At 42.6% G+C, this 24,562-nt stretch overlaps 1 protein-coding gene across 2 annotated transcripts in view; it reads right to left on the reverse strand.

The window, feature by feature from the left end:
• Positions 1-3,011: 3,011 nt before the first annotated feature.
• The window catches only part of atp9b (ATPase phospholipid transporting 9B), a 31,232-nt gene continuing 9,681 nt past the window's right edge, over positions 3,012-24,562 (reverse strand). For both annotated transcript variants that reach the window (XM_076139318.1, XM_076139319.1), the window contains 22 exons: positions 23,530-23,624; positions 22,487-22,567; positions 20,293-20,368; positions 19,114-19,190; positions 16,376-16,536; positions 15,998-16,140; positions 14,808-14,920; positions 12,988-13,242; positions 9,758-9,919; positions 9,528-9,620; positions 8,615-8,698; positions 8,353-8,523; positions 8,144-8,242; positions 7,947-8,036; positions 7,495-7,639; positions 7,075-7,139; positions 6,760-6,915; positions 6,610-6,674; positions 6,406-6,514; positions 6,189-6,246; positions 4,918-5,121; positions 3,012-4,123 (listed from right to left, as the gene is read on the reverse strand). In XM_076139318.1, the coding sequence (XP_075995433.1) occupies positions 3,987-4,123; positions 4,918-5,121; positions 6,189-6,246; positions 6,406-6,514; positions 6,610-6,674; positions 6,760-6,915; positions 7,075-7,139; positions 7,495-7,639; positions 7,947-8,036; positions 8,144-8,242; positions 8,353-8,523; positions 8,615-8,698; positions 9,528-9,620; positions 9,758-9,919; positions 12,988-13,242; positions 14,808-14,920; positions 15,998-16,140; positions 16,376-16,536; positions 19,114-19,190; positions 20,293-20,368; positions 22,487-22,567; positions 23,530-23,624 (2,639 nt within the window). In that variant the 3' untranslated portion in view covers positions 3,012-3,986. The remainder of the gene's footprint in view (positions 4,124-4,917; positions 5,122-6,188; positions 6,247-6,405; positions 6,515-6,609; positions 6,675-6,759; positions 6,916-7,074; positions 7,140-7,494; positions 7,640-7,946; positions 8,037-8,143; positions 8,243-8,352; positions 8,524-8,614; positions 8,699-9,527; positions 9,621-9,757; positions 9,920-12,987; positions 13,243-14,807; positions 14,921-15,997; positions 16,141-16,375; positions 16,537-19,113; positions 19,191-20,292; positions 20,369-22,486; positions 22,568-23,529; positions 23,625-24,562) is intronic.

The following is a 24,562-nucleotide window of genomic DNA, read 5'->3' on the forward strand; positions in this document are numbered from 1 at the left end:
GGCAGCATGTTCACACACATCTGAGCCGAGTGTGCAGGATGCCAGGATCCAATACACACACACACACACACACACACACACACAGATCCAGATAATGAAAGTATTAGAAACAAATGAGACTTTCTGAGCCCATTCTATTTTAGGAGGCGGGACATTTAACCCTTCATGTTTGTGAAACTGATTTTGAAACAATGTAGAAGTGTATTTGTGACACAGATCTAGAAAGTGAAACAAGCACATTCATGATCTCGCCGTAACAAAGACTTCTAAACTCCTCTCCTGCGTCGGGCCGGTCGAAGGGAGAATATCATTACCAGTAACTTTATCTCCGCTGGTTGTTGTTTCTTAATTCAAACAGGGTGCTGTGGAATTTTATAACAAGCGCAGTCAGATGGAATATGGCTCGAGAAGCCACTTAGCCGCTTAGTAACAAGATAGCATAATGGCATAATGGCAGGTCTGCTAGCACACAAAAAGCAGCGGCAAAAAAAAGTGAAAAAAAAAAATCGCAAATGTTCCCGTTTATCTGAAATAAGTGTTTTGTGTTCCACTTATGGCTTGGATGTAATCGAGTTTACTCAAGAAGTGTTGGGCCAAAAGGCGAATGAGTTTAAGTGGAGTCGTTTGTTGTTACAATTTGTTGTAACACAGATGAGACGGTACGTTTTAAAGTACGCGTTTAGGCCGTAGAACAGCTACACTGTCACGTTCCTGCACTCGCGCCATCCAATCTGAGCCCCCCGCGTTAATTCCTGTGCACACACACGGCTCAGTGCTGTTGGCTTTGCAGCGTGAGTCTCCGCTGTCATCCCAGTGTGTTTTACATACGGTATGTAAACAGATTTGACTGGCAAAGCGCCGCAGTGACAGAAAAAGACAGGACGTGACGGATTTAAGGTGATCTGTGCTGACGGGTGGATTTATTCCTCATATTTTTAACTCCCGCCTGGACGTGATCTTAATGTCTTTGAGCCGTCTATAGTGTGAGCCTGTATGCAGCAGCTCTGTGATCTGAGGAGGCCAGACTGTTGTTGTTGGCCTCACATTATGGAACGAGCTTTTAAAAGGCTTGATAAGAGCATATTTTTCTGAGATTTAGTTGGAACAGACAGAGGAGACGCTGAAAAAGTCACGAACTTCACATCCATTGTTTCATCTAAATCTTAAGCATTTTGACGATAATGCACTTAATCTATACTTTCACCCTTTTCATGATTAGATCTTTTAAATGTGCTTCTTTTGATATATTTATTAAATTTCCTTTGTGTATGAAATGTCCAACACAAATATGATGGCTTTGCATTTCCTTATCTATTCAATCTTTGGCCATTTTCTTTGAATTATTACCATTTTAATGTGATTATCTTAGTCAGGTCTTAATGATATTGTCTGACGTGGGCCTGATTCATTAAAGAGACCATACCTTTAAAGTTACAAGCTACATAAAATGAAGAAATCTTTCCTAGTCTCAATGTCTTCTCCATTAATTTAACATAATGTGTCTGAATGGGTCGAGTCCCTACCTGCTCTTCATGCTGCACACTTTCTAATGAAGCAGGTTTGGAAGACACACCGCAAAGATCTTCCACAGACGCACATAGGAACAGATAAGTACAACTTCTAGCACAGTAATGGTACAGTACCTCTCTCCCTCCTGTGAACGTTAAGCTACAAAGTGAAGCCTGGGAGATGAAAGGAGCGTTTCTTAACATGTTGGAGCCATTGGACCATCACATTCATCACTGGGTCACCCGCCATCCACAAAGTACTTCCTCCTCTCTGTGCAGAAATTGATAACACATTGTCTGTTGTAGATTACATGGTAACACAAAAAAAAGAGAATCTCGCTCTTGTTTTTTTTTTAAAGTATACATTAAAGCTTTTTCTTTCCAGCACTGAAGCACAACTATAAAGGTCACAGTGCGAGACATTTGCAGGCGAGTTAAGGAGGTATTTGCATGTTCTAAGACAGCCAAAGACACACAGACCTGCGGTTAGCATTGGGATGGATTTAGGTGGTTGGTACAGTTCATTTGCAAATAAAAGCTTTTCAGGAAATATACAAATTCTAGAAAAGGAGAGAAACATCCAGGTGTTGCCTTGACAACCCATACTTATAGATCAATGACAGACTGATCAATAAATATTAAAGCTGCACCCTTGTAAGTTTAAAAAAAAAAAAAAAACTGGAAATCAAAGTTTCTCCCTCTGTTCTGAGCAGCACAGTAGTGATGCATGTGCTGTGTGTAACCTCAGACACACAGGAGAGGAGAGGTGCAGCCTGACTGACAAACGTTTGCCTACAGCACCATCTAGTGGCCAACTGATGAAGCTATAGTGAACAGAGAAACGACAACAAACAAAACGTGTAGAACCATGAGGGAGGATTGACTTAAAAAAAATGTTTTGGGATCTGTTGTATTTTTTATTCTTCATTTATCAATAACATTATAAATAATGGACATATTCTTGGAAATTGCAGTGTAGGACATAGAAAGCAAGTTCACAAACACGTACAGAACACAGGGATCAACACACACAGGAGGAGTCAAGAAATGGAACCGTTCTTCAAAAAGCACAAAAATCCAAAATTGAAACCCTAAACGCTGCTCACATTCAGGTCTCTCTGTCACACTCAACTCTCCAACATAACTACATCCATCATTTGTCTTTTACTATAAAGGTTGTCGCAATTGAAATGAATGAATCATTATCTTTAGGAAGGAAAGACCCAGTGACTCGGTAAAAACCTGACAACCTGGCTGGTAACATAACGACACGTCATTAACTGAACTGTAGACGGACATTTCCCCACTCCGCACACACTCAGACTCTAAGATCTACATGATGAGAATGATAGAACTCATTCTTCCTTTACAAAAGCTGGAGCTCCACATCCACTAAAGGCCAAAACCACACAGCAGCCCAGTGAGTGGAACAGCTGAAGAACATCATTTGTTGTGCATTGGAGTCATTTTCACTCTCCTACCATAAGGGTGAAGCCTCTGGAAGCTCAGATACAAACGCCGACCAAAAACCTCCCGATTGATTGTTCAAACATCCAACGCTGTAAGATTTGACCTCAATACATGAACGCGCGCACAAATGAGGCACAAATTAAGCCTCCAGACCCTGAAAAGAGGAATGGCAGCCAAAGACAAGACATTACAAATCAATAATCATTATCCCAAAAAATATGACATGGCTTAATACTATGGAGTGCTGGTTTTTAGACTAGAAAAGTGAACATAGAAATCATTCGCGGTCTAACAGGTATGAGGGACGGACAGCAGCAGATGGACAGACGTTATCTGAAGCCCTCACAGATTGTATCCAGGATGTATACTCAGCATTTCTGAATGATTTTTTGGTTAATGCATTTGTACAGGTTTGTATGCAGGGAGGTTTACATTGACAGCTGTAGTAATCAGTTTTTATTTACAGTAACACGGAATCACGTTTAAGCAGTGAGTCGCCTTTCCAACCCCTTTACCGCAAATCAACACTGTTTAAAGATCAAGGCCAGCAACTGTAAGTTAATATCAATAATAAAAAAATAACACTTAAAAAGTTATTAGACTTCACATATAAAAGTTTGCACGTTGAAAGGAATCGCAAGTTTATAAAATGAAGCTTGAAGCTGATTTGTTGGAATTTCTTTGAACCAGAAGAGGGCAGATTGACCCTGGACCGTTCCCTCAGGGTGGGGGTCAAAGGTTACAGGCCTTCTCAGTGCAACCAGTCATTGACATATAATTATTATTCTTCTCTTTTTGTTTTGACAAAATATTTCTGTGCTCACGACTTTTTCAAGTAATCCCAAGTCCCAGTGAAACCGACAGGAAGTCCCTTTACCCCCTGTTTTGCTTTGTGATTGTTCCAGTGGTCCCTGTCCATCACTGAGAAGCAGTGATTTAAAAAGTGCCTGAAAAAATGTCAGAGAAGCTAAAGTCTAGAAAAGCAAACACGAGAATTCCCCGTTTGGCTCATGAGGAGAGTTTGGAGTAGCTGGGGGGTGAAAACTTCCGCTTCAGGTACTTGATGATGTAAAGAGGAAGACAGCTGACCAGCGTGATGGCAGACACCTTCCATAGGAAAGGCCAAGTTGTGATGAAGGACAAATCTGGGGGCGGAAATCAATAAGTTGTGATTTCACAGGATTATGGACGCTCAATCAAGTGATGCAAACGTTAAGAGAACTCAATCATGAGGCTTTGAAGCAACATTGACAGCCATCCACATCAGGAACAGAAGAAGAGAAAGACATGGAATGAATGAGACGACAAATATCACAACACGATGTGAAGTGCACATGACTTAAAGGAACCCAAATGAAACGGACACATGACACCACAGCACTGAGAGGCAGGGAGAGAGAGAGAGAGAGAGAGAGGGATCGAAAGTTGGTGAGTGGCGGGTGAAACGATGAGGAGTTTACAGGCAGCAACACCTACCAAGGAAAGCTCCAAAGGACACCCTGCCTATGCCTGTCACCGACATACAGAAGCAGAAGAGGTGCAGCAAAAACAGAGTGAGTGCAGTACAAAGCCAAGGAGGAGAGAGAGACAGAGGAGACAGAGAGAAGAAAGGAGGGGAGGAGGAGGAGGAGGCAGGAGGAAGAGTCAAGAAAAGCACAGAGCCGGTGGCTGATCTAAACCAAAACATTTAAGTGCCGAGTAACGTTTCAACAAACTAAAGAAAAAGGAAGTGCAGCGAAAACAACTGCGCGTCCTTAAAGTGCTCAGTTTAACTATCAAACACACAGCGGCTGTCTGAGCAGTTTACTGGCATTTACAGGGAGCAGGAAAAACTATTAGAGCAATTTAACATCAGCAAACTAACCGATTTTGCAGCTGTTCATATAAGACATTCTAAAAGTCAATTTTTCAGAGGAACAAGGTATTGACGAGTACGTACCAAAGTATTCGTTGAGGAAGGCGAGGGAGGCGAGGTAGCAGCCCAGGCTGAGGAACTCGGCCAGCACCATGAGCCAGTGCCAGGTGCGGATGGTCAGCGCCACCATCAGCAGCTCGGTCAGGATGAGCGCCGTGAAGGAGATGGCCACCACGTGCACGAACTCCGATTCAAACAGCACCAGCCCGCCGTACATCAGAATGCCCCCTGGTGGCGCCATCACCAAATCAACTCAGTACTTATTCACATTTGAGGGAGTATAAAGTCCAAGACCGGGACAGGGCAGGGAAATGCAGGATTCCCTTTTTAATGTTCTCTTGGATCTAAGCCATGATGTAATGGCAGAGGGGTCACACAGACGGCGACATCACCTCAAGTTTGTGTACAGACACGTGTATAGATTTGAAAACACTTAGAATGGTTAAACGCTTCACTTTGCTTAGGCACGTGGGTCTCGTCTGTCTACAAAAAAAAGCACAAAAGCTAATTGTGAAAATAGCATTTGGCTCATTGAGTTCAGCACTGAGTGACTGAGGCCCTGGGTTAATGTCTGTCTGGAGATAAGGATTGATTTGATAACATTATTTACGGGGGTAAAACACACACAATGTGCTCCAGTGTGTCCCACTTCATTAAAGCCCGCAGAGTGGCAGACACTCGCTCATCTTTGGGGCGCCGCCTGTATTTTGATAGCCTTTGGTTTTATCATAATGCTACGCAAATTGAGCTTAATAGCCTATAACTGATCACATAATTGCTTTTTCATACAGGCTTCATACAGCGCATTCCAGCGAGTCACACTCTGTAATAAATGAAACCGGGATGGTGCCTAATATTTTCCTCCTTTCATAGCGAGTCTGCATTTTTTTATTTTTTTTCCACAGACCTGTATTGGCCTTTAATTAAAAACGCGGAGCTGTCAGGAAGTCACGCTTGAGCGGGAACATAGATCTTTCTCACACGCTGCATGGCTTAGTGATTACAGAAATATCGATTTACTGGACAGACAAAAGCCCGCATGTAAAAGCGGATAACGGTTGGAAACTTAAGCTACTGAGAAAGTGACTGTCTGAGAGTTTGAAGGGGCCTGGGGACCCCTGGTCTTAGGCACAGGAGAAATGACTGAATGGTAGTCGCAGAGCCGCACACTACCAAACAGTGTGTGTGGCTCTCCACCTGTTCACATTTCAAGGATTGGCTTTAAAACTAACTTGTGTGTTTCTGTTGAAGAACCTTAATTAGTTCAACACAATGTATGAGTGTGTGCAGCTTACCTTGATAAACACTGATCAACACCCATATGAGGAATGTTTTGAAAGATAACGAACGTCCCTATAAGAGAGAAACAACATGAATACTTAGCTTAATAAGATTTAGTGAATCAGAAGCTATAACAATCTGAGATACAGAGTACGTAACCAGACACTCAACTGTAAAGCCCATGTTTGATTAAGGCTTGTGTAGAGTTATTAACATTTTGAAAATCCATACCTTGGTCAGGTCTTTGTAAAGCTCTGGGTACAGCAGGGCCATCTCTGGTTTCACATCCTGGTCCAGAACCAAAGAGAAGACTGGAAACATGGTGTATATGGTGGCGTACCTGCACACAGAGAAAGGAGCGCAATTTAAGTGGACTATTGTTAAAACTACAATATGCAGACTATTGAATGAGTCCTAAAAAGGGATTTGACTTACCCAACCATGAGGAAACCCTGGTATAAGGGCACAGAGGCGAAGAAAAATATGGAGGAGAAGACAGCCTGAGAAAGAAACAGCAAGCAGAAATGATCAGAAACCCATCTCAATGTTCCTTCAGTCTAATGAAGCAGTGTATAAGCACTGTACCTGCATGGCGGAGATGATCATGCCTCTGTGCATCACAAACTGGCCCAGAGCTGCAGATCGCTTGTAGCTGTTCCTGCCATGAACCATGAGCAGGCGGCCGATGTGGCTAAACTGAGTGATGGAGAAATCTGCAGCCAGTGAGGCCTGTTTGCCTTCCTGTTTAGGAAAGCACAGAATATGGAGAACACACTGCGATTATTACCGCCCTAAAAGGAAAGAGCAACAGTGAGAGTAAAAGCAAGAACTCCAGGATAACACTGGAGGTCGGGGGGGGGGGGGCTTTTAAGCCTCTGGAGCAGTTATGGCAGCCTTTACCTTTCCCTCGATGCCGATACCGCAGTCTGCAGCCTGGATCATACTAACATCATTTCCCCCATCACCTGCAGCACAGGACACACACATTAAGGAAAAGCTCCACATTGAAAGCCCTGTATCAGAGTGCAACAATAGCTTTGGTTGCCATCTTGTGGACGCAAGAGGTAACATATTTGATAGCTGTGGTCCATTTCATGGCCGTGTGTTAAATAAACACTTCTATACACGAATGGTTAAATATTCACACCTGATCCACTGTCACTCAGATTTCAACAGTATGCAACAATCAAGTCCAATGATCTCCTCATTAAACAAATTGTCCAATAGATTGTTTTATATGTTGCCAGATGGCTGAGGAAACAACACACACACACACACACACAGTCAGTTGGCTGCCACCCTGTGCCTGCTCTCTCTCACCTATGGCACAGGTTCTGTTGTCCGTGTGCTGCTGGAGGAGCCGGACTATCTGGGCCTTCTGAGTCGGGGAGCAGCGGCAGCAAACCACCGCCGGACACTGACACGCCAACTCCACAAACTCGTGCTCATAGTAACGCAAGCACACCTGCAACACCACAGAGGGGGAGATGTACAGGATGACGTCAGTTTGGCTGTCGAAGACTCTGGAGTCCATAAAGCACAAATTTGACATTTGACAGAACATAAGGTGCACAATGGACAGTTTCTGCCTTGTCAAAGAATGACTGATATGTTTTGCAGATTTTCAGCTTCAATTCCTGAAGGCCTTAGCTGAATTCTCAAGTATTACTTTTGGCTGTGAAGTACTTTTTATTCTCTCTCCGCCGGCTTGGCTGCAGCCTCTGCATCATCTGCTGTGCTATGTCACACTGTGCTGCACTGTGCTGTAGTACCTCTAAGGAGTCTCCTGAGATGACCAGCGCACAGTCATGTTTCCTTCTGAAGGCGTTGAGCTCCAGATGGGCCTCTCCTCTGTTGGAGACCTACTCAAGTGCCAGACAATACAATTAGTCATGGCAATATTTAAGCATTTTATAATCTCCCATCAAAAATGCTTTTTTATGATTGCAGGAGAGAACACAACACACACCGGTCTGAAGACGTGGATATCTTGACTTCTTGAGACCAAATGGGAGCTTTTGGCGATGCATGTAGCCGTCTCAAGCTTGTCACCAGTCAACATCCAGATCTAAGTAGAAAACAAGATTAAGTTAGAACCTTTTTGGTTTTAGTAGTGTTATATTAATTTTACGGATACACAATTACTAGTGGAGACAATAAGAAGTCCGTCTTGCCAACCTTGATGCCAGCGTTCCTGAGAAGCTCCAGCGTGGGCCTGACGTCAGCTTGTAGCTGGTCTTCAACTCCAGTCAGACACAGTAGCTCCATCTCCCGCTCGAGGCTCTCCACCACTGCAGCTACCTTCAGGCTCCGGTCGTGGATACTCAGCTTCGCCTGGTTGTAGCGGTTCTATGAGGGAAGAGAGACAAAATGAAAACAAATTTAGAAGAGGTGAACAGGTGAGAGAGTAGAGGAGAGGAGAGGATTTGTTCATCTATACCTCAAAGTCCTGATACTGTTCTTCAGAGAGAGACTTCTTGGCCACCACCAGAGTCCTCAGTCCCTCCCTGGCCATGTTCCCACACTGCAAACAACAATCACACACTTGGTGAACTTCTCCTTTCAAGTTCTATCTTTTCATAGCTTTGTTTCTTGGTTGATTTGGGGGTTTGGAATGATTTGTCAAATAAACAAATGTGACATTTAAATCAAATAATAATCCCACTCGTGAATTCTGTGTAAGTATAACATGTAAAGCACTCTCAGTAGCAGTGTATTGTTAACAAACACGGACACAAAAAAAGAAATCAATGGTGAATAACATAGCCGGCGGTAAGATTCAGAGGGCACAATTAAACCAAGGCATGGAAGGCAGTTTATATTTGATATGAAACACCATTGGGGTGAATCTTTCCCTGTTGATTGGTTATTGACAAGCAGAGTAACCGTAGCGCCGGCTGATCTGACAGCTGGATATTACAGTCAGCAGGACATCATTAGCACCATTGTTCACGAATATGACATACTGTAATTACTTCAACTTTATCTAGGTCACTAATTAAATCAAAAGCTGCCCCCGGTGGTAAATGACTCAATATGCCAATATAATTATAAACATATGCGCACAAGACCTTCCATGGCCAAACTGGCGTCGACGCGGCCTGTTGATCGGTTGATGAATGCCCTGAATAAGAGCAGCTAAAGTACTGACTGCTGGACCGATTCAAAGTGTCGAGTTCATATTATAACAATTAACATTTTATTCATTTTAGTGATGATCATTCAATACAAAGCTACCAGACGAGGGGTAGGAACCTTGGTAACGGGAACATCGACAGCGGGGAAGGATGCTGGTGGACACACACTTTAAAAAGCTGAAATGTAACATTAAGTTCTTGGTCCTGACTCCTTACCTCTTCTTCTAACCAGTCGTTGTACTGGACGATGCTCGCCATGGCAACATCAGCACCTTTCATGTAGAAAGTGATGTCTCCTGTCGATTCCTCCTGAGTCAGATTATAAAACCAAAGTAGAGACATGGATAAGCTTTCTGCTCAATGCCACTGCATAACAAATTACAATAAACAAAATTTGCAATATACACACAGCTGAGATTTCTTCACAGCGCTACTGCAGTACACACCCTGACAATGATGCCCATCCTTTTACTCTCAGAGGTGAAGGGGAAGATCTGCAGGATGAGGAAAGACAGGATCTGTCCAGAAGGAGTCTTCAGCTGCAGTGAGGTCAGGTCTCTGTTCACCAAGGTCAGGCCGACGCTCTCTGTCCACCGCACCAACGCCACCTGAGAACAGAGACACGTACACAGTCAGACTGTACGACGCTTTGTTCCCCAAATTCGATGAAACTCAGTAAGGTGTTATGGCAACAATGTACTGAGCGGATGGGTTTTCAAAAGTCTCACTGCTACAAAATAAACTCATATTTACTTTAAATACAGTAAAGATACAATGCATTTCCTGAAGATTTATGTTGATTTATGTTGTTCTAAGCTTAAATCTATTAAAACTAATAACCTATTCCAATGAGAGGTGCTGCTTTTCATGTTTACTGCAATGTACTGGAAGCTACACTATAATATTAACAAACTAAAAATAGATGACTAGATTAGATACATAGACGTTAGATTAGTGAGAAACCAAATCTCTGGACCTCCCTGTAGAGGCCAGTTAGATGCTTGGTCAAAGTGCTGTACGATAAAGATAAAGCAGAAGCGTTTATTCTTTGTGAGTAATAAGTCAACCCTCATAACATCCTGTTGGAAAGCCTCTCCATCCCCAATGGGGGGAGATATGAAGCACATTAAACTGACTTGTTCATTGTGTCACTCACATCTGAAGGGGAATTCAATGAGTCGCAAAGAAAGCTTTAATTGTGTGGCCTCTATTTATTTCTTAACCTTTATGCAGGAAAGGACTGCAGAGCATGAATAGCAATATTAAGAGAAGCAGTGTTTGTCATTAATGCTATTACACATGTTATTATGTGGGTACAACCACATAATGTTATACTGTTCTGGGCTGTGCCTCACTCAAAGGCACATTGACAAAAGAGCTTTAAGGGGAAAAGGTAGTAACAAGCTAACACCCATACATTCTCTTTTATTGCACTGGTTGTGAAATATGTTGAATAGAGACAATTTATCCATAAAAACTTCTTTGTTTCTGCTCAACTCATTTGAAATTCTTATATATGGAGTCAAAACAATCGACTGCAGAGATCCTCGGCCCGTCACTGCATCTCACTGTGGTGCTGCATTTAAAAGACAAGGCGGGCATGAGAGAGTTACGATAGTGCAGAGCTGCTGAGCTCTTCTCATTCAGCTCCAGATAAGTGTTTTTCTGTTTCTCTTTCCTCTTTTTCTCCTCAGCAGGAACCGTGGCCCCCGAGTGAGTGTTCAGCTGCACACGACTCAATTCTCAATGGGTTCATTTTCAATTTGCTCACTCAAAGGTTGTTATTATACTCTGACCTACAAATTGGAACTTCCTGTTAATACCCCATCATTTCTCCCGCTCCCCCCTTTGAGCTCTGTAAAAGGGCTGCCTATATTTACTTAACACACATCTGTGTGTCATTATCCTGTGTGTGTGTACGCAGCTACACATGCTCGCCTGCGTGCACAGACACAGGATTTGTTAAGGATATAAAACCTTCCTCTGCAATAGATTTTATTAGCTTGATGGTAACTATTTAAAACCATGTCCACTTTGATACAAACTGCATGTGAATCACATGTTAGAACAGTAATGGAAGAAACAGCTGGTGACTACTTTACGACAACAGCAGACTACTTTCAACAACCCGATCAGTCATTTCAATTGTGTTCTCAATGCGCAAGTGATCATGTTTGTCCCAATGGCAGTCTGTAAAATCAGCAGCACCTAAAGCAGGTCATGATGGAAGTGGACCCTGGACAGTTAAGGGGCGCCGAATGTATCTACATTCATTTGGATTGTTTAAATTAGTTTAACATGAATCATGAGCCGGTGCTACTATCTCATGCATAAATGAGAAATGTAGGATCCCTGTGTGTGTGTGCTTGATTCATGAAAACCCTAAAGTCCTCTACAGCACTAAAGCACCAAAGTACTAAAGGATGCAGGAATGACAGCTGGTTTGGATCAGTACCAACGGTAACAAGAGGGTTGACAAATATATAAAAGGGGGGGGGGCTACACCAATTTTTAAAGTTTATTGGTGTTTAGGAGCTCTATTAAGCATGTGAAAGCATTTGAGTCAGTTGACGGAAAATATCTAGGAATCTTTACTCTATGACGTCACAAGTTTACTTCTTGTTAGTGCTGAAGACTGAAGACTGAAGGCTCTCACGATGTCATACTGCCAGCATAGCATTTAGATTCAGACATTATAAAGTATCAATAATGGTCTTTCTGATTTGTTTCGCTTTACGTGTGAAGTCCATTTTGTGTGTGTGTGTGTGTGTGTGTGTGTGTGTGTGTGTGAGTGAGTGAGAGACTACCAACCATATATGAGAGTGACAGTTACATCCAATTGAAGATGACAAACCACCAGCTTTGTCGTATTTGTCAGTCATTATAGGCCATAATCTAATGCTTTTGTCCGATATTACAAGGGTCAAAGGTTACCAGCGGACTCTATTCACAGCATGACTGACCAGGAGATCAGACGACCCCTGTTCTGACCTCAGTGGCCGGCCCACTTCATCTCCTAATGACGGCTCATTACATTAGAGAGGCTGAGGAGAGAGCGAGAGCCAGAGATCCAGACAAGATCTGATGCTGCGGTCAATGAGACCAGGGAGAGAGTGACAAGGAGAGAGAGAGAGGGGGAGAGCAGTGGAGAGAGAACGAAAGAACGTGGGAGGGGGCAGAAAAAGAACAAAGACTATAGTAGGAGGGGAAGGGAGAGCTCCGTGAACAATCACAGACCTCCGCCTCTCATCGTCTCTGAGAGAAAATTAAATATTGATCAATTCAAGCAGTGAGAGACAAACGAGAGAGGCGAGATAGAGCCGAGAGTGCAGGGATATAAATAAATATATACATCAAGTCAAGGGGGAGGACAGACAGGCCAAATGGAAAGCTGAGATTTATCTTTCACCACCTTTTTATCTTCATTTTGATTGCTAGACTCAGTCGGGGGTTCCGCTCAAAAGTATGCAAGTCTCAACAAAGCTTTGCCAAGTTGCTGGCATGTCATGGCTGATAAACACACAGAGGGTCTTCAGCTTGTTTGTGAAAGCAAAGGCTAGCTTCCGTTTTGTATCAAATGAACAACAATTGAAAGAAATAGCATTACTTTCCATTCATTATGTTCAATTATCAGCAATTATTATTATTATAATATTTCAATTATCTTTATATTTACCTCATCAGGACTGGAGGCTTGGTACGTGCGATTGTCATCACTGAAGTCCTGGTCGGCTTCGGCAGATTCCGTCTCTCCGTTAACGACGCCGTGCGACTCATAGACGGGCGTGACGTTGTGGCACAGAGCGATGGCCTTCACAGCCTCGTGGATACGGCTGCTGACACTCTTGCGGACTTTTGGCGCCGATGCCTGGGCCTTCCTGGACGGTGTGGTGCTACTACCGCTAGTGCCGTTGGATGGTTGGGAGGTCACCTAACACAACAAGAGCACAAATGAGACTTCAATCATATTTGCTCTTTCACACATTCAGTAGATGAATTTAACGTGGTGAAGGAAGGATCGGCCACTAATATCCTTTATTCAGTCCTTTAAATCTTCAAGGCTAGAATTCTTTTCAAAGCTAACCGCATTTCAAGTTATCCAATGACCAAAGGAATCCAGTAGTATTAGATGTAGTCCTGCCCTCACAGCCCATTCACCCCCCACATCCCCTTCCAGACTAAATGACACAGCGTGGGGAAATGCTGTATCACTGTCTTTATCATGTCATATCTGGTTTGGGGGCCTTTTGTTTCTTCCGCCGTTCTGACAACAACCATCAATTTAACTATGTGGTGGCAAGTGGACATCCCACTGTGCCAGCTGCCTTTGACAGGGGCTGTTGCGCTCTACTGGAGCATCTGATTTTGGCTTATTATTAACCTTAGATCCTGCCGGGCCGGAAGGAAGGAGGGGTGTCAGGGACCCCTGTGGGGACACGGGAGGACAATCTTCAACTGAAGGATCTTTGTGGGGATCAGTAGGTCAGGTTTTCAGATTTATTAGTGGAGAATACGTCACCTATTGACTCAATCTACAGACCACTTAGTGCAGCGACAATTTCATGTCAATAGAGCAGGAAAAAGGAATTGACTGCTTTAATATTAGAGAAACAAAAAGGTCAAGAATGAAAACGTACTGTGGCAAATTAGTCACAAATAAGTGTGGTTTCCTAGAAGTTTAGTATTCTTTATTATAGAGGAGGAGAATCATTTTTATGTGGGTGTCATACATGCATTCATGATGTTTCCTTCAGTGGCTTGTTGGTGAGGCAATACTGGGATGGATACTCACTCAGTGAAAACCCATTGAAAATCTTATGTGTGTTCAAATAAGCAGCCACTTTCGTTTGTTGTATTTTATCCTAATCTATTCAAATAAATACACGTCCTACAGTTAATCTGAAATGTGAAATTCTTACAAAAACCCTCACAGCTGACATCTCACTGCGTCAGTGAGCTAGAGTAAAACAGCATAATGCAAATCAGCTGGACAGAGGCATGGCTGCTGGCCTGCTCAGGCTGTGCAGCGCTAAAAGGCCCAGTCATTTTTCATTAGCTGAGATTATAAATAAGGGTGTGGGCAGATGGTTGCAGCATCCACCAGCTGTTTGGAGCTGGCTGAGAGTGAACAATATCATTCTGTCAAGGCTGCAGCCAGATCTGATCCCAGCCACCCAGTGAGGAAACGCTTGCTTACAGTACAGTGAGTGGTTTAGTTCACATGATGAATGAACAATATGGGCGCCTTTCCCGGAAACCTTATCCTTGGCTAAATATAAAAACAGATTAAATAGACACACGTGGAGAGGTGGGATTAAACAGGGAAAAAAGAGTGAAATTCTTATTTTAGTCACAAATACTGTATCTAGTTGTGTTTAGTATAGATACAGGTAACCAGGATAACTCTGTCCTTAACAAACAACTGCTGTTAACTGCTGACATCGAGTAACTTCATTTACTTACTTACATACCGGATTACACAGGAAGACGTCTCACCTGTGTGTATGATTGGACTATGTGGTTCTGTATCTCATCCATAGTGTCGGTGCCGTATGACACCGTACCCAGATGGAGCCGCTTGAAGATCATTTCGTTCTGGGTCAGAGTTCCTACAGTGCACAAGACCAGTTGAGACTTAAACAACTGAAGTAAAAAACAACAGTTCAGTATCTCACAGATCTCAGTTCCATACACACGGTATAGTGTTTGTCTGTACCTAACTGACTAAAACATATCATGGGATCTACAGGGTGGTATGGCTGCTTTCTAGCTCACTGAATCTAATCATGGACTGCATACGGCCTAACAGGCAAGACACAACTAAAACAAACCAACATATAAAAAACTAAAGGCCTTGTTTAATTGATGCAGGTTGCCAAAATGTGTACCGATGGTGTAAAGCTGATTAGAGGGCATCTACACAGGGTTAACACATTCTAATGGATTGTTTGGTCCTCCTATGTGTTTCAACTATCAACTTAAATAAATAGACCCTCAGGCTAATCTATTCCTACCTAGATCAGCAGGTTAAGACAAAGGAGCATGTTAGGGGTTTATCACTCTGATGCTATGTCTGGCATTAGTAAAGAGCACCCATTTGTTAAAGGGAAATCAGAGCAAGATAGTGAGGTGTGCAAAGCTTAAGGAGGTATTAACATCTTCTGGAAGCTGTGCAGGTTTTTGTTTTTTTATTTACTTTATAATGTTGATAGCACCTTGTGTTTTACAAGGATCTGTGTTGGACAAGTATACTTTTAAAATAGTGACATCCTGTTTCACTTTGTGTGTTGTGCTCCTTCGTAATATTATCCACAAATATCAATTCCTCCCAACACCTGATCTGCACCCCTGGCTGCTATAGGATACACACTGTAAAGGTGTATTCATATCATGTACTCCTGCTGGCCAAACACAGAGCAAAAACTAAATGTGTGCTACATCCACTTCATAAAGTCATTGTACATTTAATATATGTAAATCAAAAGCACATAAATATACCATAAGTGGATAAAGATATATACTTTCCATGCTCCAAATGGCCTACTGCCGTTTCAGAAAACATTCACACTGGTTGCGCCTCCACTAGATAACAATGCTTTGCCATGAACTGAAACCCACACTCTCTGTATCGTCACACACTTCAGATCAGATTGTGCATTGAAGTATTTAGGTGTTTGCACTCATACCAGTCTTGTCTGTCAGTAGGTAGACCAGGCGACCCAGCTCTTCAGGGATGGTGCTGGTTCTAACAACGGTGCCAGGGATGTTCTCGTCTTTCATGATCATCCAGCCGTAGGCGGATTTCCCCATGTCGAGATTTACACGCAAGCTACACGTAGAAAAAACAAAGCAGTGAGAATGTGCTGCAAAAAAAGCAGAAACTTTGAAATCAAAACATATGCCTCTAAATTTCTTCCGATAAATTTAATTTGTTCCATTGTGTGACCACATGTTCTCCCTGAAAGAAATATCACTGTCCTGTCATGGTTGTTCCTTTGTGGTCGTAGAGAACAACAGAACAAACATCAATGCTGTCTAAAACTATGAAAAGTTAAATGAAGTACCTGATGGGGATGATGTAGGAGAAAAGCACAACAAATCGGAAAAGGTTGCGGAACCATGGACCCACGAACCCCTGCAGCGCAACCATGACGATAGATAAAACCACCTGGGCCAAGAACAAGGCCTTGGTAAGGCGGTTGAGCTCCAGGTCCAGCAGGCCAAACTACAGAGACAAGAATGCATAAGTTAAAACAAGAAATTCTTACAAAATAAATTGGGAAAAGTGATCAAATGTGCTGTTACTGTCAGATTAAAGGCCAAAATCTGTTGTTGCTTTTGACAATCAGTATTTTGTATATCTGCTCATCATTAACTAATTACAAAGATTCTAATAAGTGTAATAATATGTACACCATAACACACAGATATAAACTTAAAACATTCAGTACAGATTGTTGATTAAGCACCTAAACCTCTTCTCTGTCCACTTGTACTCGTTGTGACTCATTGTTGCTTTCCCATCTGCTAACTAAACCTTACAATATGCTCCACCACAGGGAGAAAAAACAAAACAGCTGAAAGACGTTGTTAGCTGCGGCTTTTATCATGCCAACTGTGTGCGCCGCATAAATGAGTTTGCTGGTGGCACTATTTTGTAGTAAACCACAAGCTGCATTATTGTGCGGAGGTATTGTCGTCGGAGGTCAAAAGGCCTCAAAAATAGAGAAAGTTCCCATATTGAGATGGCTCTCTTTGAAAAAAAGGGTCAGAGTTTTCTTTTATTTTTCGAGTGTATCTCCCAGCCAATGGAGCATGTGGGAAAAAGATGTCAAATAAAGAAGCGCCCTTCCCCTTTCTGGCAGGGCTCACAGCAAAGCCCTGTACACAGAGGGCTTTCATCTGACGCACCACGCTTACAAAAACAGCAGAACATAACATCTCTCCTCCCTCGTATAAAGGAGCTGGTCTCAAAAGGAGGGGAGGGGGCAAGCACATATAAAAAGCAGGAGAATTCCTCCAGTGCCTGAGCCCCCACCAACCCCATTCCCCAGAGGACTAGGAGAGCTGGGAGACCAGTGTGACTGATTTATCAGTCGCTGTTAAACTCCCGGTAGCAGAGAGCTGAGAAGGGGAACGGGAAGGGGAGCGGGCGGGCGGGCGGGTATCTCCCCACCCCAGTGCCTCACTACATGGTTCATGGTTGAGCTATTGAGAAAAATAGGGGGTTTGGGTGGATTAAAATGAAGAAAAATTAAGACAGAGAGCACAGTGCATGCCTGAAAAGCAAAGGATCCCCTTCTGCCTGAACAATGGCTAGTCTAAATTTTCCAAGGCTTGACGGGGATCAGATGAAGTCATTATTCATTCAGTCAAGGGGGAAAAAGGACTCAATTACCTCAACCTAAAGATGCTATCAATGAATAAAAGTGCATATTTTACCCCATTCATCTCCAAGCCATTAAAAAGTGAAAGAAATGATTCGATCTGCCTGTGTGGCTTGTATTTTAGCATGTGTGTGAAATCTGATGAAGCACCGCAGCTGTGGGACATGAATATTCATGACATCAAAACCAAAGAATATCACAACTTCAGTCTGTAAGCAGTATTTTGTGTAATGCGTGTGGTGTAGACAAATCAAGGATGTCGAGACAACTTGCCAGCACCAATTCTAGAGATAAAAGTAGGTTTTTTTCCAGCCCAAGCAACACTGTTTAAGAAAAACGTAAAGAGTTTAGAGCATTAGGACTTGGACAACTTCCAGGAAAATCTTTATTGAAAAACAGCCTCTTGTCAAATGACATTGTTCTGTCTCTTTCCTCAGACAGAGGTCCGTCTAACAATACTGAGACAAAGAGTGAATCTATGTCTGATGTCCTGTCAGATTGATCAAGTGCAGGCATTGTCCTGGCCGGTGTCACAACAGATTATATGAGGCCAAAACGTTCCTGTGACTTTAGCCGCACTGTATCGACTTTCTCCCCCAATCTCCAGTCTCTGTATTGGCACTTCTGACATCATCTCCTTGAAATATTGAATTCCTCTCAACTGTGGAGCTTACACAAAACACCAGCCCTGGCCGTTCGACCGGCCACATCAGCGTTCTTATTAAAAGACACTGGTGTCAAAACTGTGGTGCAGTGGGAGGGAGCTATGTTGAGCCACAGAAAGCTTTATACCAGCAGACAGAAATAGGTGAGAACTGTGTGTGTGTGTGTCACTTGCACTCTTGCCACAATGTTGCCTCTTGGATTTTGCCAATGCCTGCTTCTATCAGTTGACCATGCCTATCTAGTCCAATGATCCTCCAGGTGAATTCTTATATTTAGCATAAAACTTTCATTAATCTCCTCAATCTGGGGACAAAACGCTCAATGGGGATTCTGTGGGATTAACGTTGGGCTGAAAATGTCATTTAAATCCTCTGCTAGTTAATTTCCCTTTTGCTTAATTAGCAACTGGGGCCGACCTTTCGCATTGACAGGTCCAACTTTATCTAGAAAGTCAAGGTTAAAAAACCATCTCAGCATGGTGATTGATTAGTGATTAGAGGTAGGAAGGTGCAAGAGAAAGAGTTACTTTGTGGAGTGTTTCATCCTCTGCAGCAAGGGCTTTCAATGGTTTCTAATTATTGCTTCTGGAAATTAGTAAATGAAACCTGAACATAATTAAAACACCCGTGCGGAAACGTGCTTTAAAATAATACCAGCGATGCAATTTTAGAAAAGTAAAACAAAAAGAAGAAATTAATCACAGAACACGGACAGTTTCTGTAGAATTACAAAACAAAAAAAGTATTCACCTTGTTCTTGGCAGACGACGTGTTCAGTACACTTCTGGTCTCTTTGCCTGTGTAGATCACCACCCCTATCACTGTGCCTGCCAAGGAGGGAGACAAGGAAAGTAATGCTGCTCATTAAGTTCCCCCACCATCATCTCACATACACACACACACACACAGAGACACACACACTGACACAATCCCACATGCACACACTCATCTTGGTCAAGTAAGATGAACTGCATGAGAAGAAAGACAATAAGGCTGAGCCGAGGCAGTTCTGTCTCATTGCCACACTCCCCTATGGACGGCGTGGCTTTAACACGCTTAGACTCTCCGGGCCTTCAGCCACCCTATGGAAGCTCATAAAACTTGATCAATACACTGCCATCTTTATTTGCCGATTCATTACGGTGGCCTTATTACAAAGGATTAATGGGTCATTAATATTAAATGAGCTTAATGGGAGGAAAAGGGTGCTAATAAACCAGAATACATCCTCTGAAATCCCAAAACTATAAAAGTGGCAAAGGAGAAAGTTAAAAAATAATAGAAAACAGAAAGAGGGGGAGAAGAGACAGCTAGGGTGTGTGTGTGTGTGTGTGGTTGCTACATGTGAAAGGTAATGAATGGCTCTTTGACTTTGTACTAAAGAAATACCGGAAAATATCCTTTTAAATATGCAGACGACTGTTTGGTCCCGGCTGGACTGTGGATACGTGGCGATCCGCGCTGGTTCAAGTGCCACAACGCCATTGTAGAGACGCTCAAGTGTTCGTCAAGGAGAAGCTTTTTACGGACGCAAAGACATTCCTAAGCAGAGATGATGTAAGGGGTCTAAAGCAGGCTTTGTGCGGGTGTGTGTTCCTCTGGTCAAGGTCAGGGCAGGGCGAGAGCAACACCGCAAATCAATGGTGTGGTCATCACTCAGAGCGTCACAAACACTCTCAACTGACACAACCGTTTCTGTGGGGAATTGTTTAGCTGGAGCAGGGGAGGATGATCTAAACCGTAGGATTCTCTGGGTTTTTTTCTCCAGGCCGCAATGTGAAATATCTAAACAAATCCCCATCATGGTTTGACGCCACAGGTATCTAAAGTAATTTCTGAGATCACTTTTATCCTAAAGTGAGTGATAGGAAAGTAAATAGTCTAGGTTTCATGAATATTTACTGGAAATTAATGTTGTTGTGCACTTACCAGAGGCAACAATAGTGCTGGCCCAAAGAGTGTTATCAATATTCAGGCTTTCATGGATCTGAGGGTCGGAGTCTTCCTGTGGAGGAAATGAAAAAAAAACTTTTAAAGGCTATTCAAAACTTTACAAATAGTGTGACATTTTCCCCCTCAATCATAGGCCACTGGATGCCGGAGAGACCACAGGTTACAATGCAGGTCTTCCAGGCACCAAGCTTCACCCACACCTGACCTGACTGTCACTTGAACTGCCAGATCCCGATTGGCTGAACATGCCTAATTTAGCTCACGTGTGTGTAGTGAAAACAGAAACACACACAACAAGGAAGAGCAAGGAAAGGAACTAAAGATATTTGACAAACAACAACGCTCAGATGGTTAAAGTGTGTTTTAAATGTCGTTCAATCCTCCTTCTACGCCAAATAGAAACAATATTTGTTAACATGCTGATTTTAAAGTGGTAATTCTTGTTTCAGTTTGCACACTTTTACGTTAAACTTAAAAGAATGAAGAGGAAAACAAACACAAAAAACTAGTCACAGTCAAAACAAACTACTAAAAAGAAGAACTATTTGCTTGAATTTATTTCTGCAATCAGCCAACTTCTCCTGAGCACTCAGTGTGTGTGTCCCTGGAGCACAGGAGGAAAACTAAACACCAGGAAGCCATGAAGTTTACTTTCAGGCAAAGAAAAGACAATCAATGCAATTGTCCTTTACAATAAATTCTGATTAAAATCAAATGAAAATTGAGACAGGTTGACTTAGGCTTCATGCCGATTTCACTTTTTGATCCAATTCAGATTTTACAGAAGTTCAATATTAAGCTTCCTTGAAAGCAAGTGAACAGCAGCTTAGTGCCCATTATAAACCCATCAGCCTTAAACACCCTGGCACATAATACAACTGTTTCTCTATGGCACTCATTGACAGAGACAGCACCTGTTATCTTTCAGTAACAGCAAGACAACAGTTTGTCTAAAATGTACTTGCCATAAAAATGCAGTATAATGTTTACTTTGATATTATAAATATTATCGTCAAATAAGCTAAGGTTATGTGCAGTAAAAGTGCACGATTTTAAAAGTTTTACAGCATAACATACTTTGTTATGTAGGTATGTTGTGACAGTATGTATAGTTTTTAAATCCTGCTTCAGTCAAAAAAGGACATCTTTCTGAGGGAAAACTCAGAAAATAAAGATTTCAGGTGCTGTATCCACCCTGACTGGAGTGGCTTGGCTCTGTGCTTACTGTAGTATTACAGGACCCCCTTACAAATACTTTCACTGGATTTGGCGTGGCGATAGAAGGTCCTTTTAAAAACAGTATAGAGTGTGCACGTAGATGAGATTTCAGTGATAAATAAGCCCCTGGAGAGCCTCTTGTTTCACCCCCCCCCTTCTTTAGCCCTCTCTCTTAAATAAAGACGAATGCTGAAAACGGCTTGAGTCAGGACTGCAGAGTCAAGGCTCCGGTTTCAGCTCAAATTGCCTGACTGATATGATAATTATGATACCTAAGCAGCCACATCCTGTCAATCCACTCAAACATGGGAAGAGGTGCATGAAAAATAAATGGCAGGTTGCAGAACGCTTGACCGCTCTGACATTGGCGTCATACCACGGTGTTCATAACTGTGGAGGGTCCAAGCAGAGAGCACAGAAACAAAGCCACCATATCCGTCTCAAGGAAAAAGGAACCCTCATAAATAGGTAAGTTCATTTGCTGCGGATCTGTGGGAACCCATTTTTTTTCCCATCCTGCTCAGACTAAAAGCACACGCTATGCAAAGGAAGGCCGCGGAGGATGAATGAGCGGAGGAAGTGCTCGCTCACTAAGCCTGGTGTGTGGCCAAGAGTGAAGACGGGCCACAAAGCCTCCCTTTGTACCGGAGCTCTCCTCTCTGTGGGGGCTGCGCTAATCTGCTATTAATAAAAAAAAAGAGAAAAAAAAAATCACTGAGCAACAAGAGGGGATGGATGGAGCTGGAGTTATAAGAACCTGCCTGTGATGTAAGGGGTACGCCTGCTGGAGATAACAACAGGCCCGGATGCACACACAAGCGCTCATTGTTACCGCTTGTCAACACATTGCAGTGATATACATCTTCCATGTCAATCCAATTTCTATGACAAAAGTCTTAATGTGTCTGAGAGTTTGTTCACGCATCATAAATATATCAGCAAGTCGCCCTACCCGCGTGAAGTTCCCTTCAAAGCTGTGGATGTCCAGCTGAGGCTTCTGGGCGTAGACATAGGCGTTGATGGAGAAGAGGTCCTATGACAAGGATGAATGACAGACAGGGAGATGAAGTCGTTAACATTGATCCACGCAATATTCAAACACAATTAACTAAATGACCACAGCGAGTTATTAATGTAGCATACGGGAAACCTCTTTGTTTAGGATAACGCATTTCTTCAGATGAGGTGCTTAGAATTATGACGCTTGTACTTTTGCTACAGAAAACTTGCAATCGATACATTTAAGATCATTTAACTGTCCATTTTGGATGACTGTGCCAGTGACAACCTAAATTAATTTCCATGTTAACTTTTGAAATGTATTTTTGCAGAGCCCCCGTTGGAAAATGAATACATAAAAACAAGGAAAGCTTTGTTATCAACTTGAACACAAAAATACCAAATCTAAAGAGGACTAAAAAACACAGCCAATGCACCATCACCCTTCAATCATCAGCTTCTCTCTGTCATCCAAACAAAGGACTGCAGCCTATGACCTGTCAAGCATCTAACATCAGCCTTTTCCCCTGAAGTGGAACAAAATTGATTGTAAATATTAAATTATTCAGGCAGGCAGCCTCTGCAGCAGCCAGGCAATCGTCAGCCATGCTCAGATAGTGTTCTCCTGGCGAGAACATGGGCAGAGGGGTTAAGCAGGAGCAGGGAAGATTATTTTACTGAACCCCCAATGGAGGGTAATGTTGCTCCAGCCTTTCACACTAAAGGGCACAGAGACTTCTAGCACATGAACTTAAACGCATAAACGGTGCAAATATACCTAGTGGCTAAAGCAGAGGGAGGAAAAATAGACTGAACTATTCTAGCAAGGCCTTCGTGGAGTGCAGTGCGTCCCACGTTAGATAATACATTGGTAACAAAACTGCATGAAGATTTGCAACACCCAAGCTTCTCCAAACCTAAAATAACTTATTCTGGAACAATTCCAGATGAAGCGGATGAGGGCAGGCGATAAGCTACATCACAGCGTCTGCATACCCCCACTGCTGGTAGGCGTTGAGTGCAGACAACAGCAACTTTCAGTTTCCAGTCCGTTTCTCCATCCAGCTGATCTGTTCTGATGAAACATGCACCTGGAAACAATTTGGAAACAAATACATTAAAGATGGTTTTGTGTCTTACATGTTTTCCAACTGTGACTCCTAAACAAATACAGACCCCAGTGAAATTTAAGGAAACTTTGTGAACACTGAAGATCATTTCAATGTTTTTTTTCAATATTCAATGTTTTTATGTGAAGAAAGCAGTAAAAAAAAGAAATCCTCCAGCATATTACTAATATCAAATTTATATTATGGAGCTGCTGCACTGAAATGATATTGCATTTATTCAGCAATAAAATTGGGCATGGCAGCATAATGGAGTGTTTTGGAACGATATCACACAGATTCAACTCAGCAATTTTTTTTAGTATTTCTGGAAATAGTGCAACACTGACTAGATATTAAAATAAACTCCTTTAGCCCTGAAAAATATTCAGCCAAAGTATTCAGTTTATAAAAATGTCATGTCTCACCATAAACTGAGGCTCATGAAGCTCACATAAGCCATAACACACACCCGATGGCACAATACATTAGCGCTAAGCTTGCGGCGTGATACAGAGCATCTGTGGCTGATGTGGACACTGCATGGCCTCATAAACGTTGAGCAGTCATGACCTGTATTGATCTGAGGTAATATTACATGGGAAACTGATGGATGAGAGCAACAATTTGACAGAGAGGGTAAAGGGCGGCTATAAACAATCCCTGGAGGGTTAAGTATGATGGAAAACATTAACACGAAGAGGATGATTCATGCTTTCCTTCTGCTGCAGTGGCACTTCTACTCATCACATAACACCACTGAGAAGTGTGTATGAGTATGTAAAAGACAATGTGTATGAGTGAGGGTGTGTGTGTGTGAGGGTGTGAGGGTGTGTGTGTGTGTGTGTGTGTGTGTGTGTGTGTGTGTGTGTGTGTGTGTGTGTGTGTGTGTGTGTGTGTGTGTGTGTGTGTGTCAGGCATAA

Source organism: Genypterus blacodes, unplaced genomic scaffold (genome assembly GCF_046128005.1).
Source record: "Genypterus blacodes isolate CSIRO-AG114 ecotype Tasmania unplaced genomic scaffold, CSIRO-AGI_Gbla_v1 ptg000438l_1, whole genome shotgun sequence".
NCBI classification, from domain to species: Eukaryota; Metazoa; Chordata; class Actinopteri; order Ophidiiformes; family Ophidiidae; genus Genypterus; species Genypterus blacodes.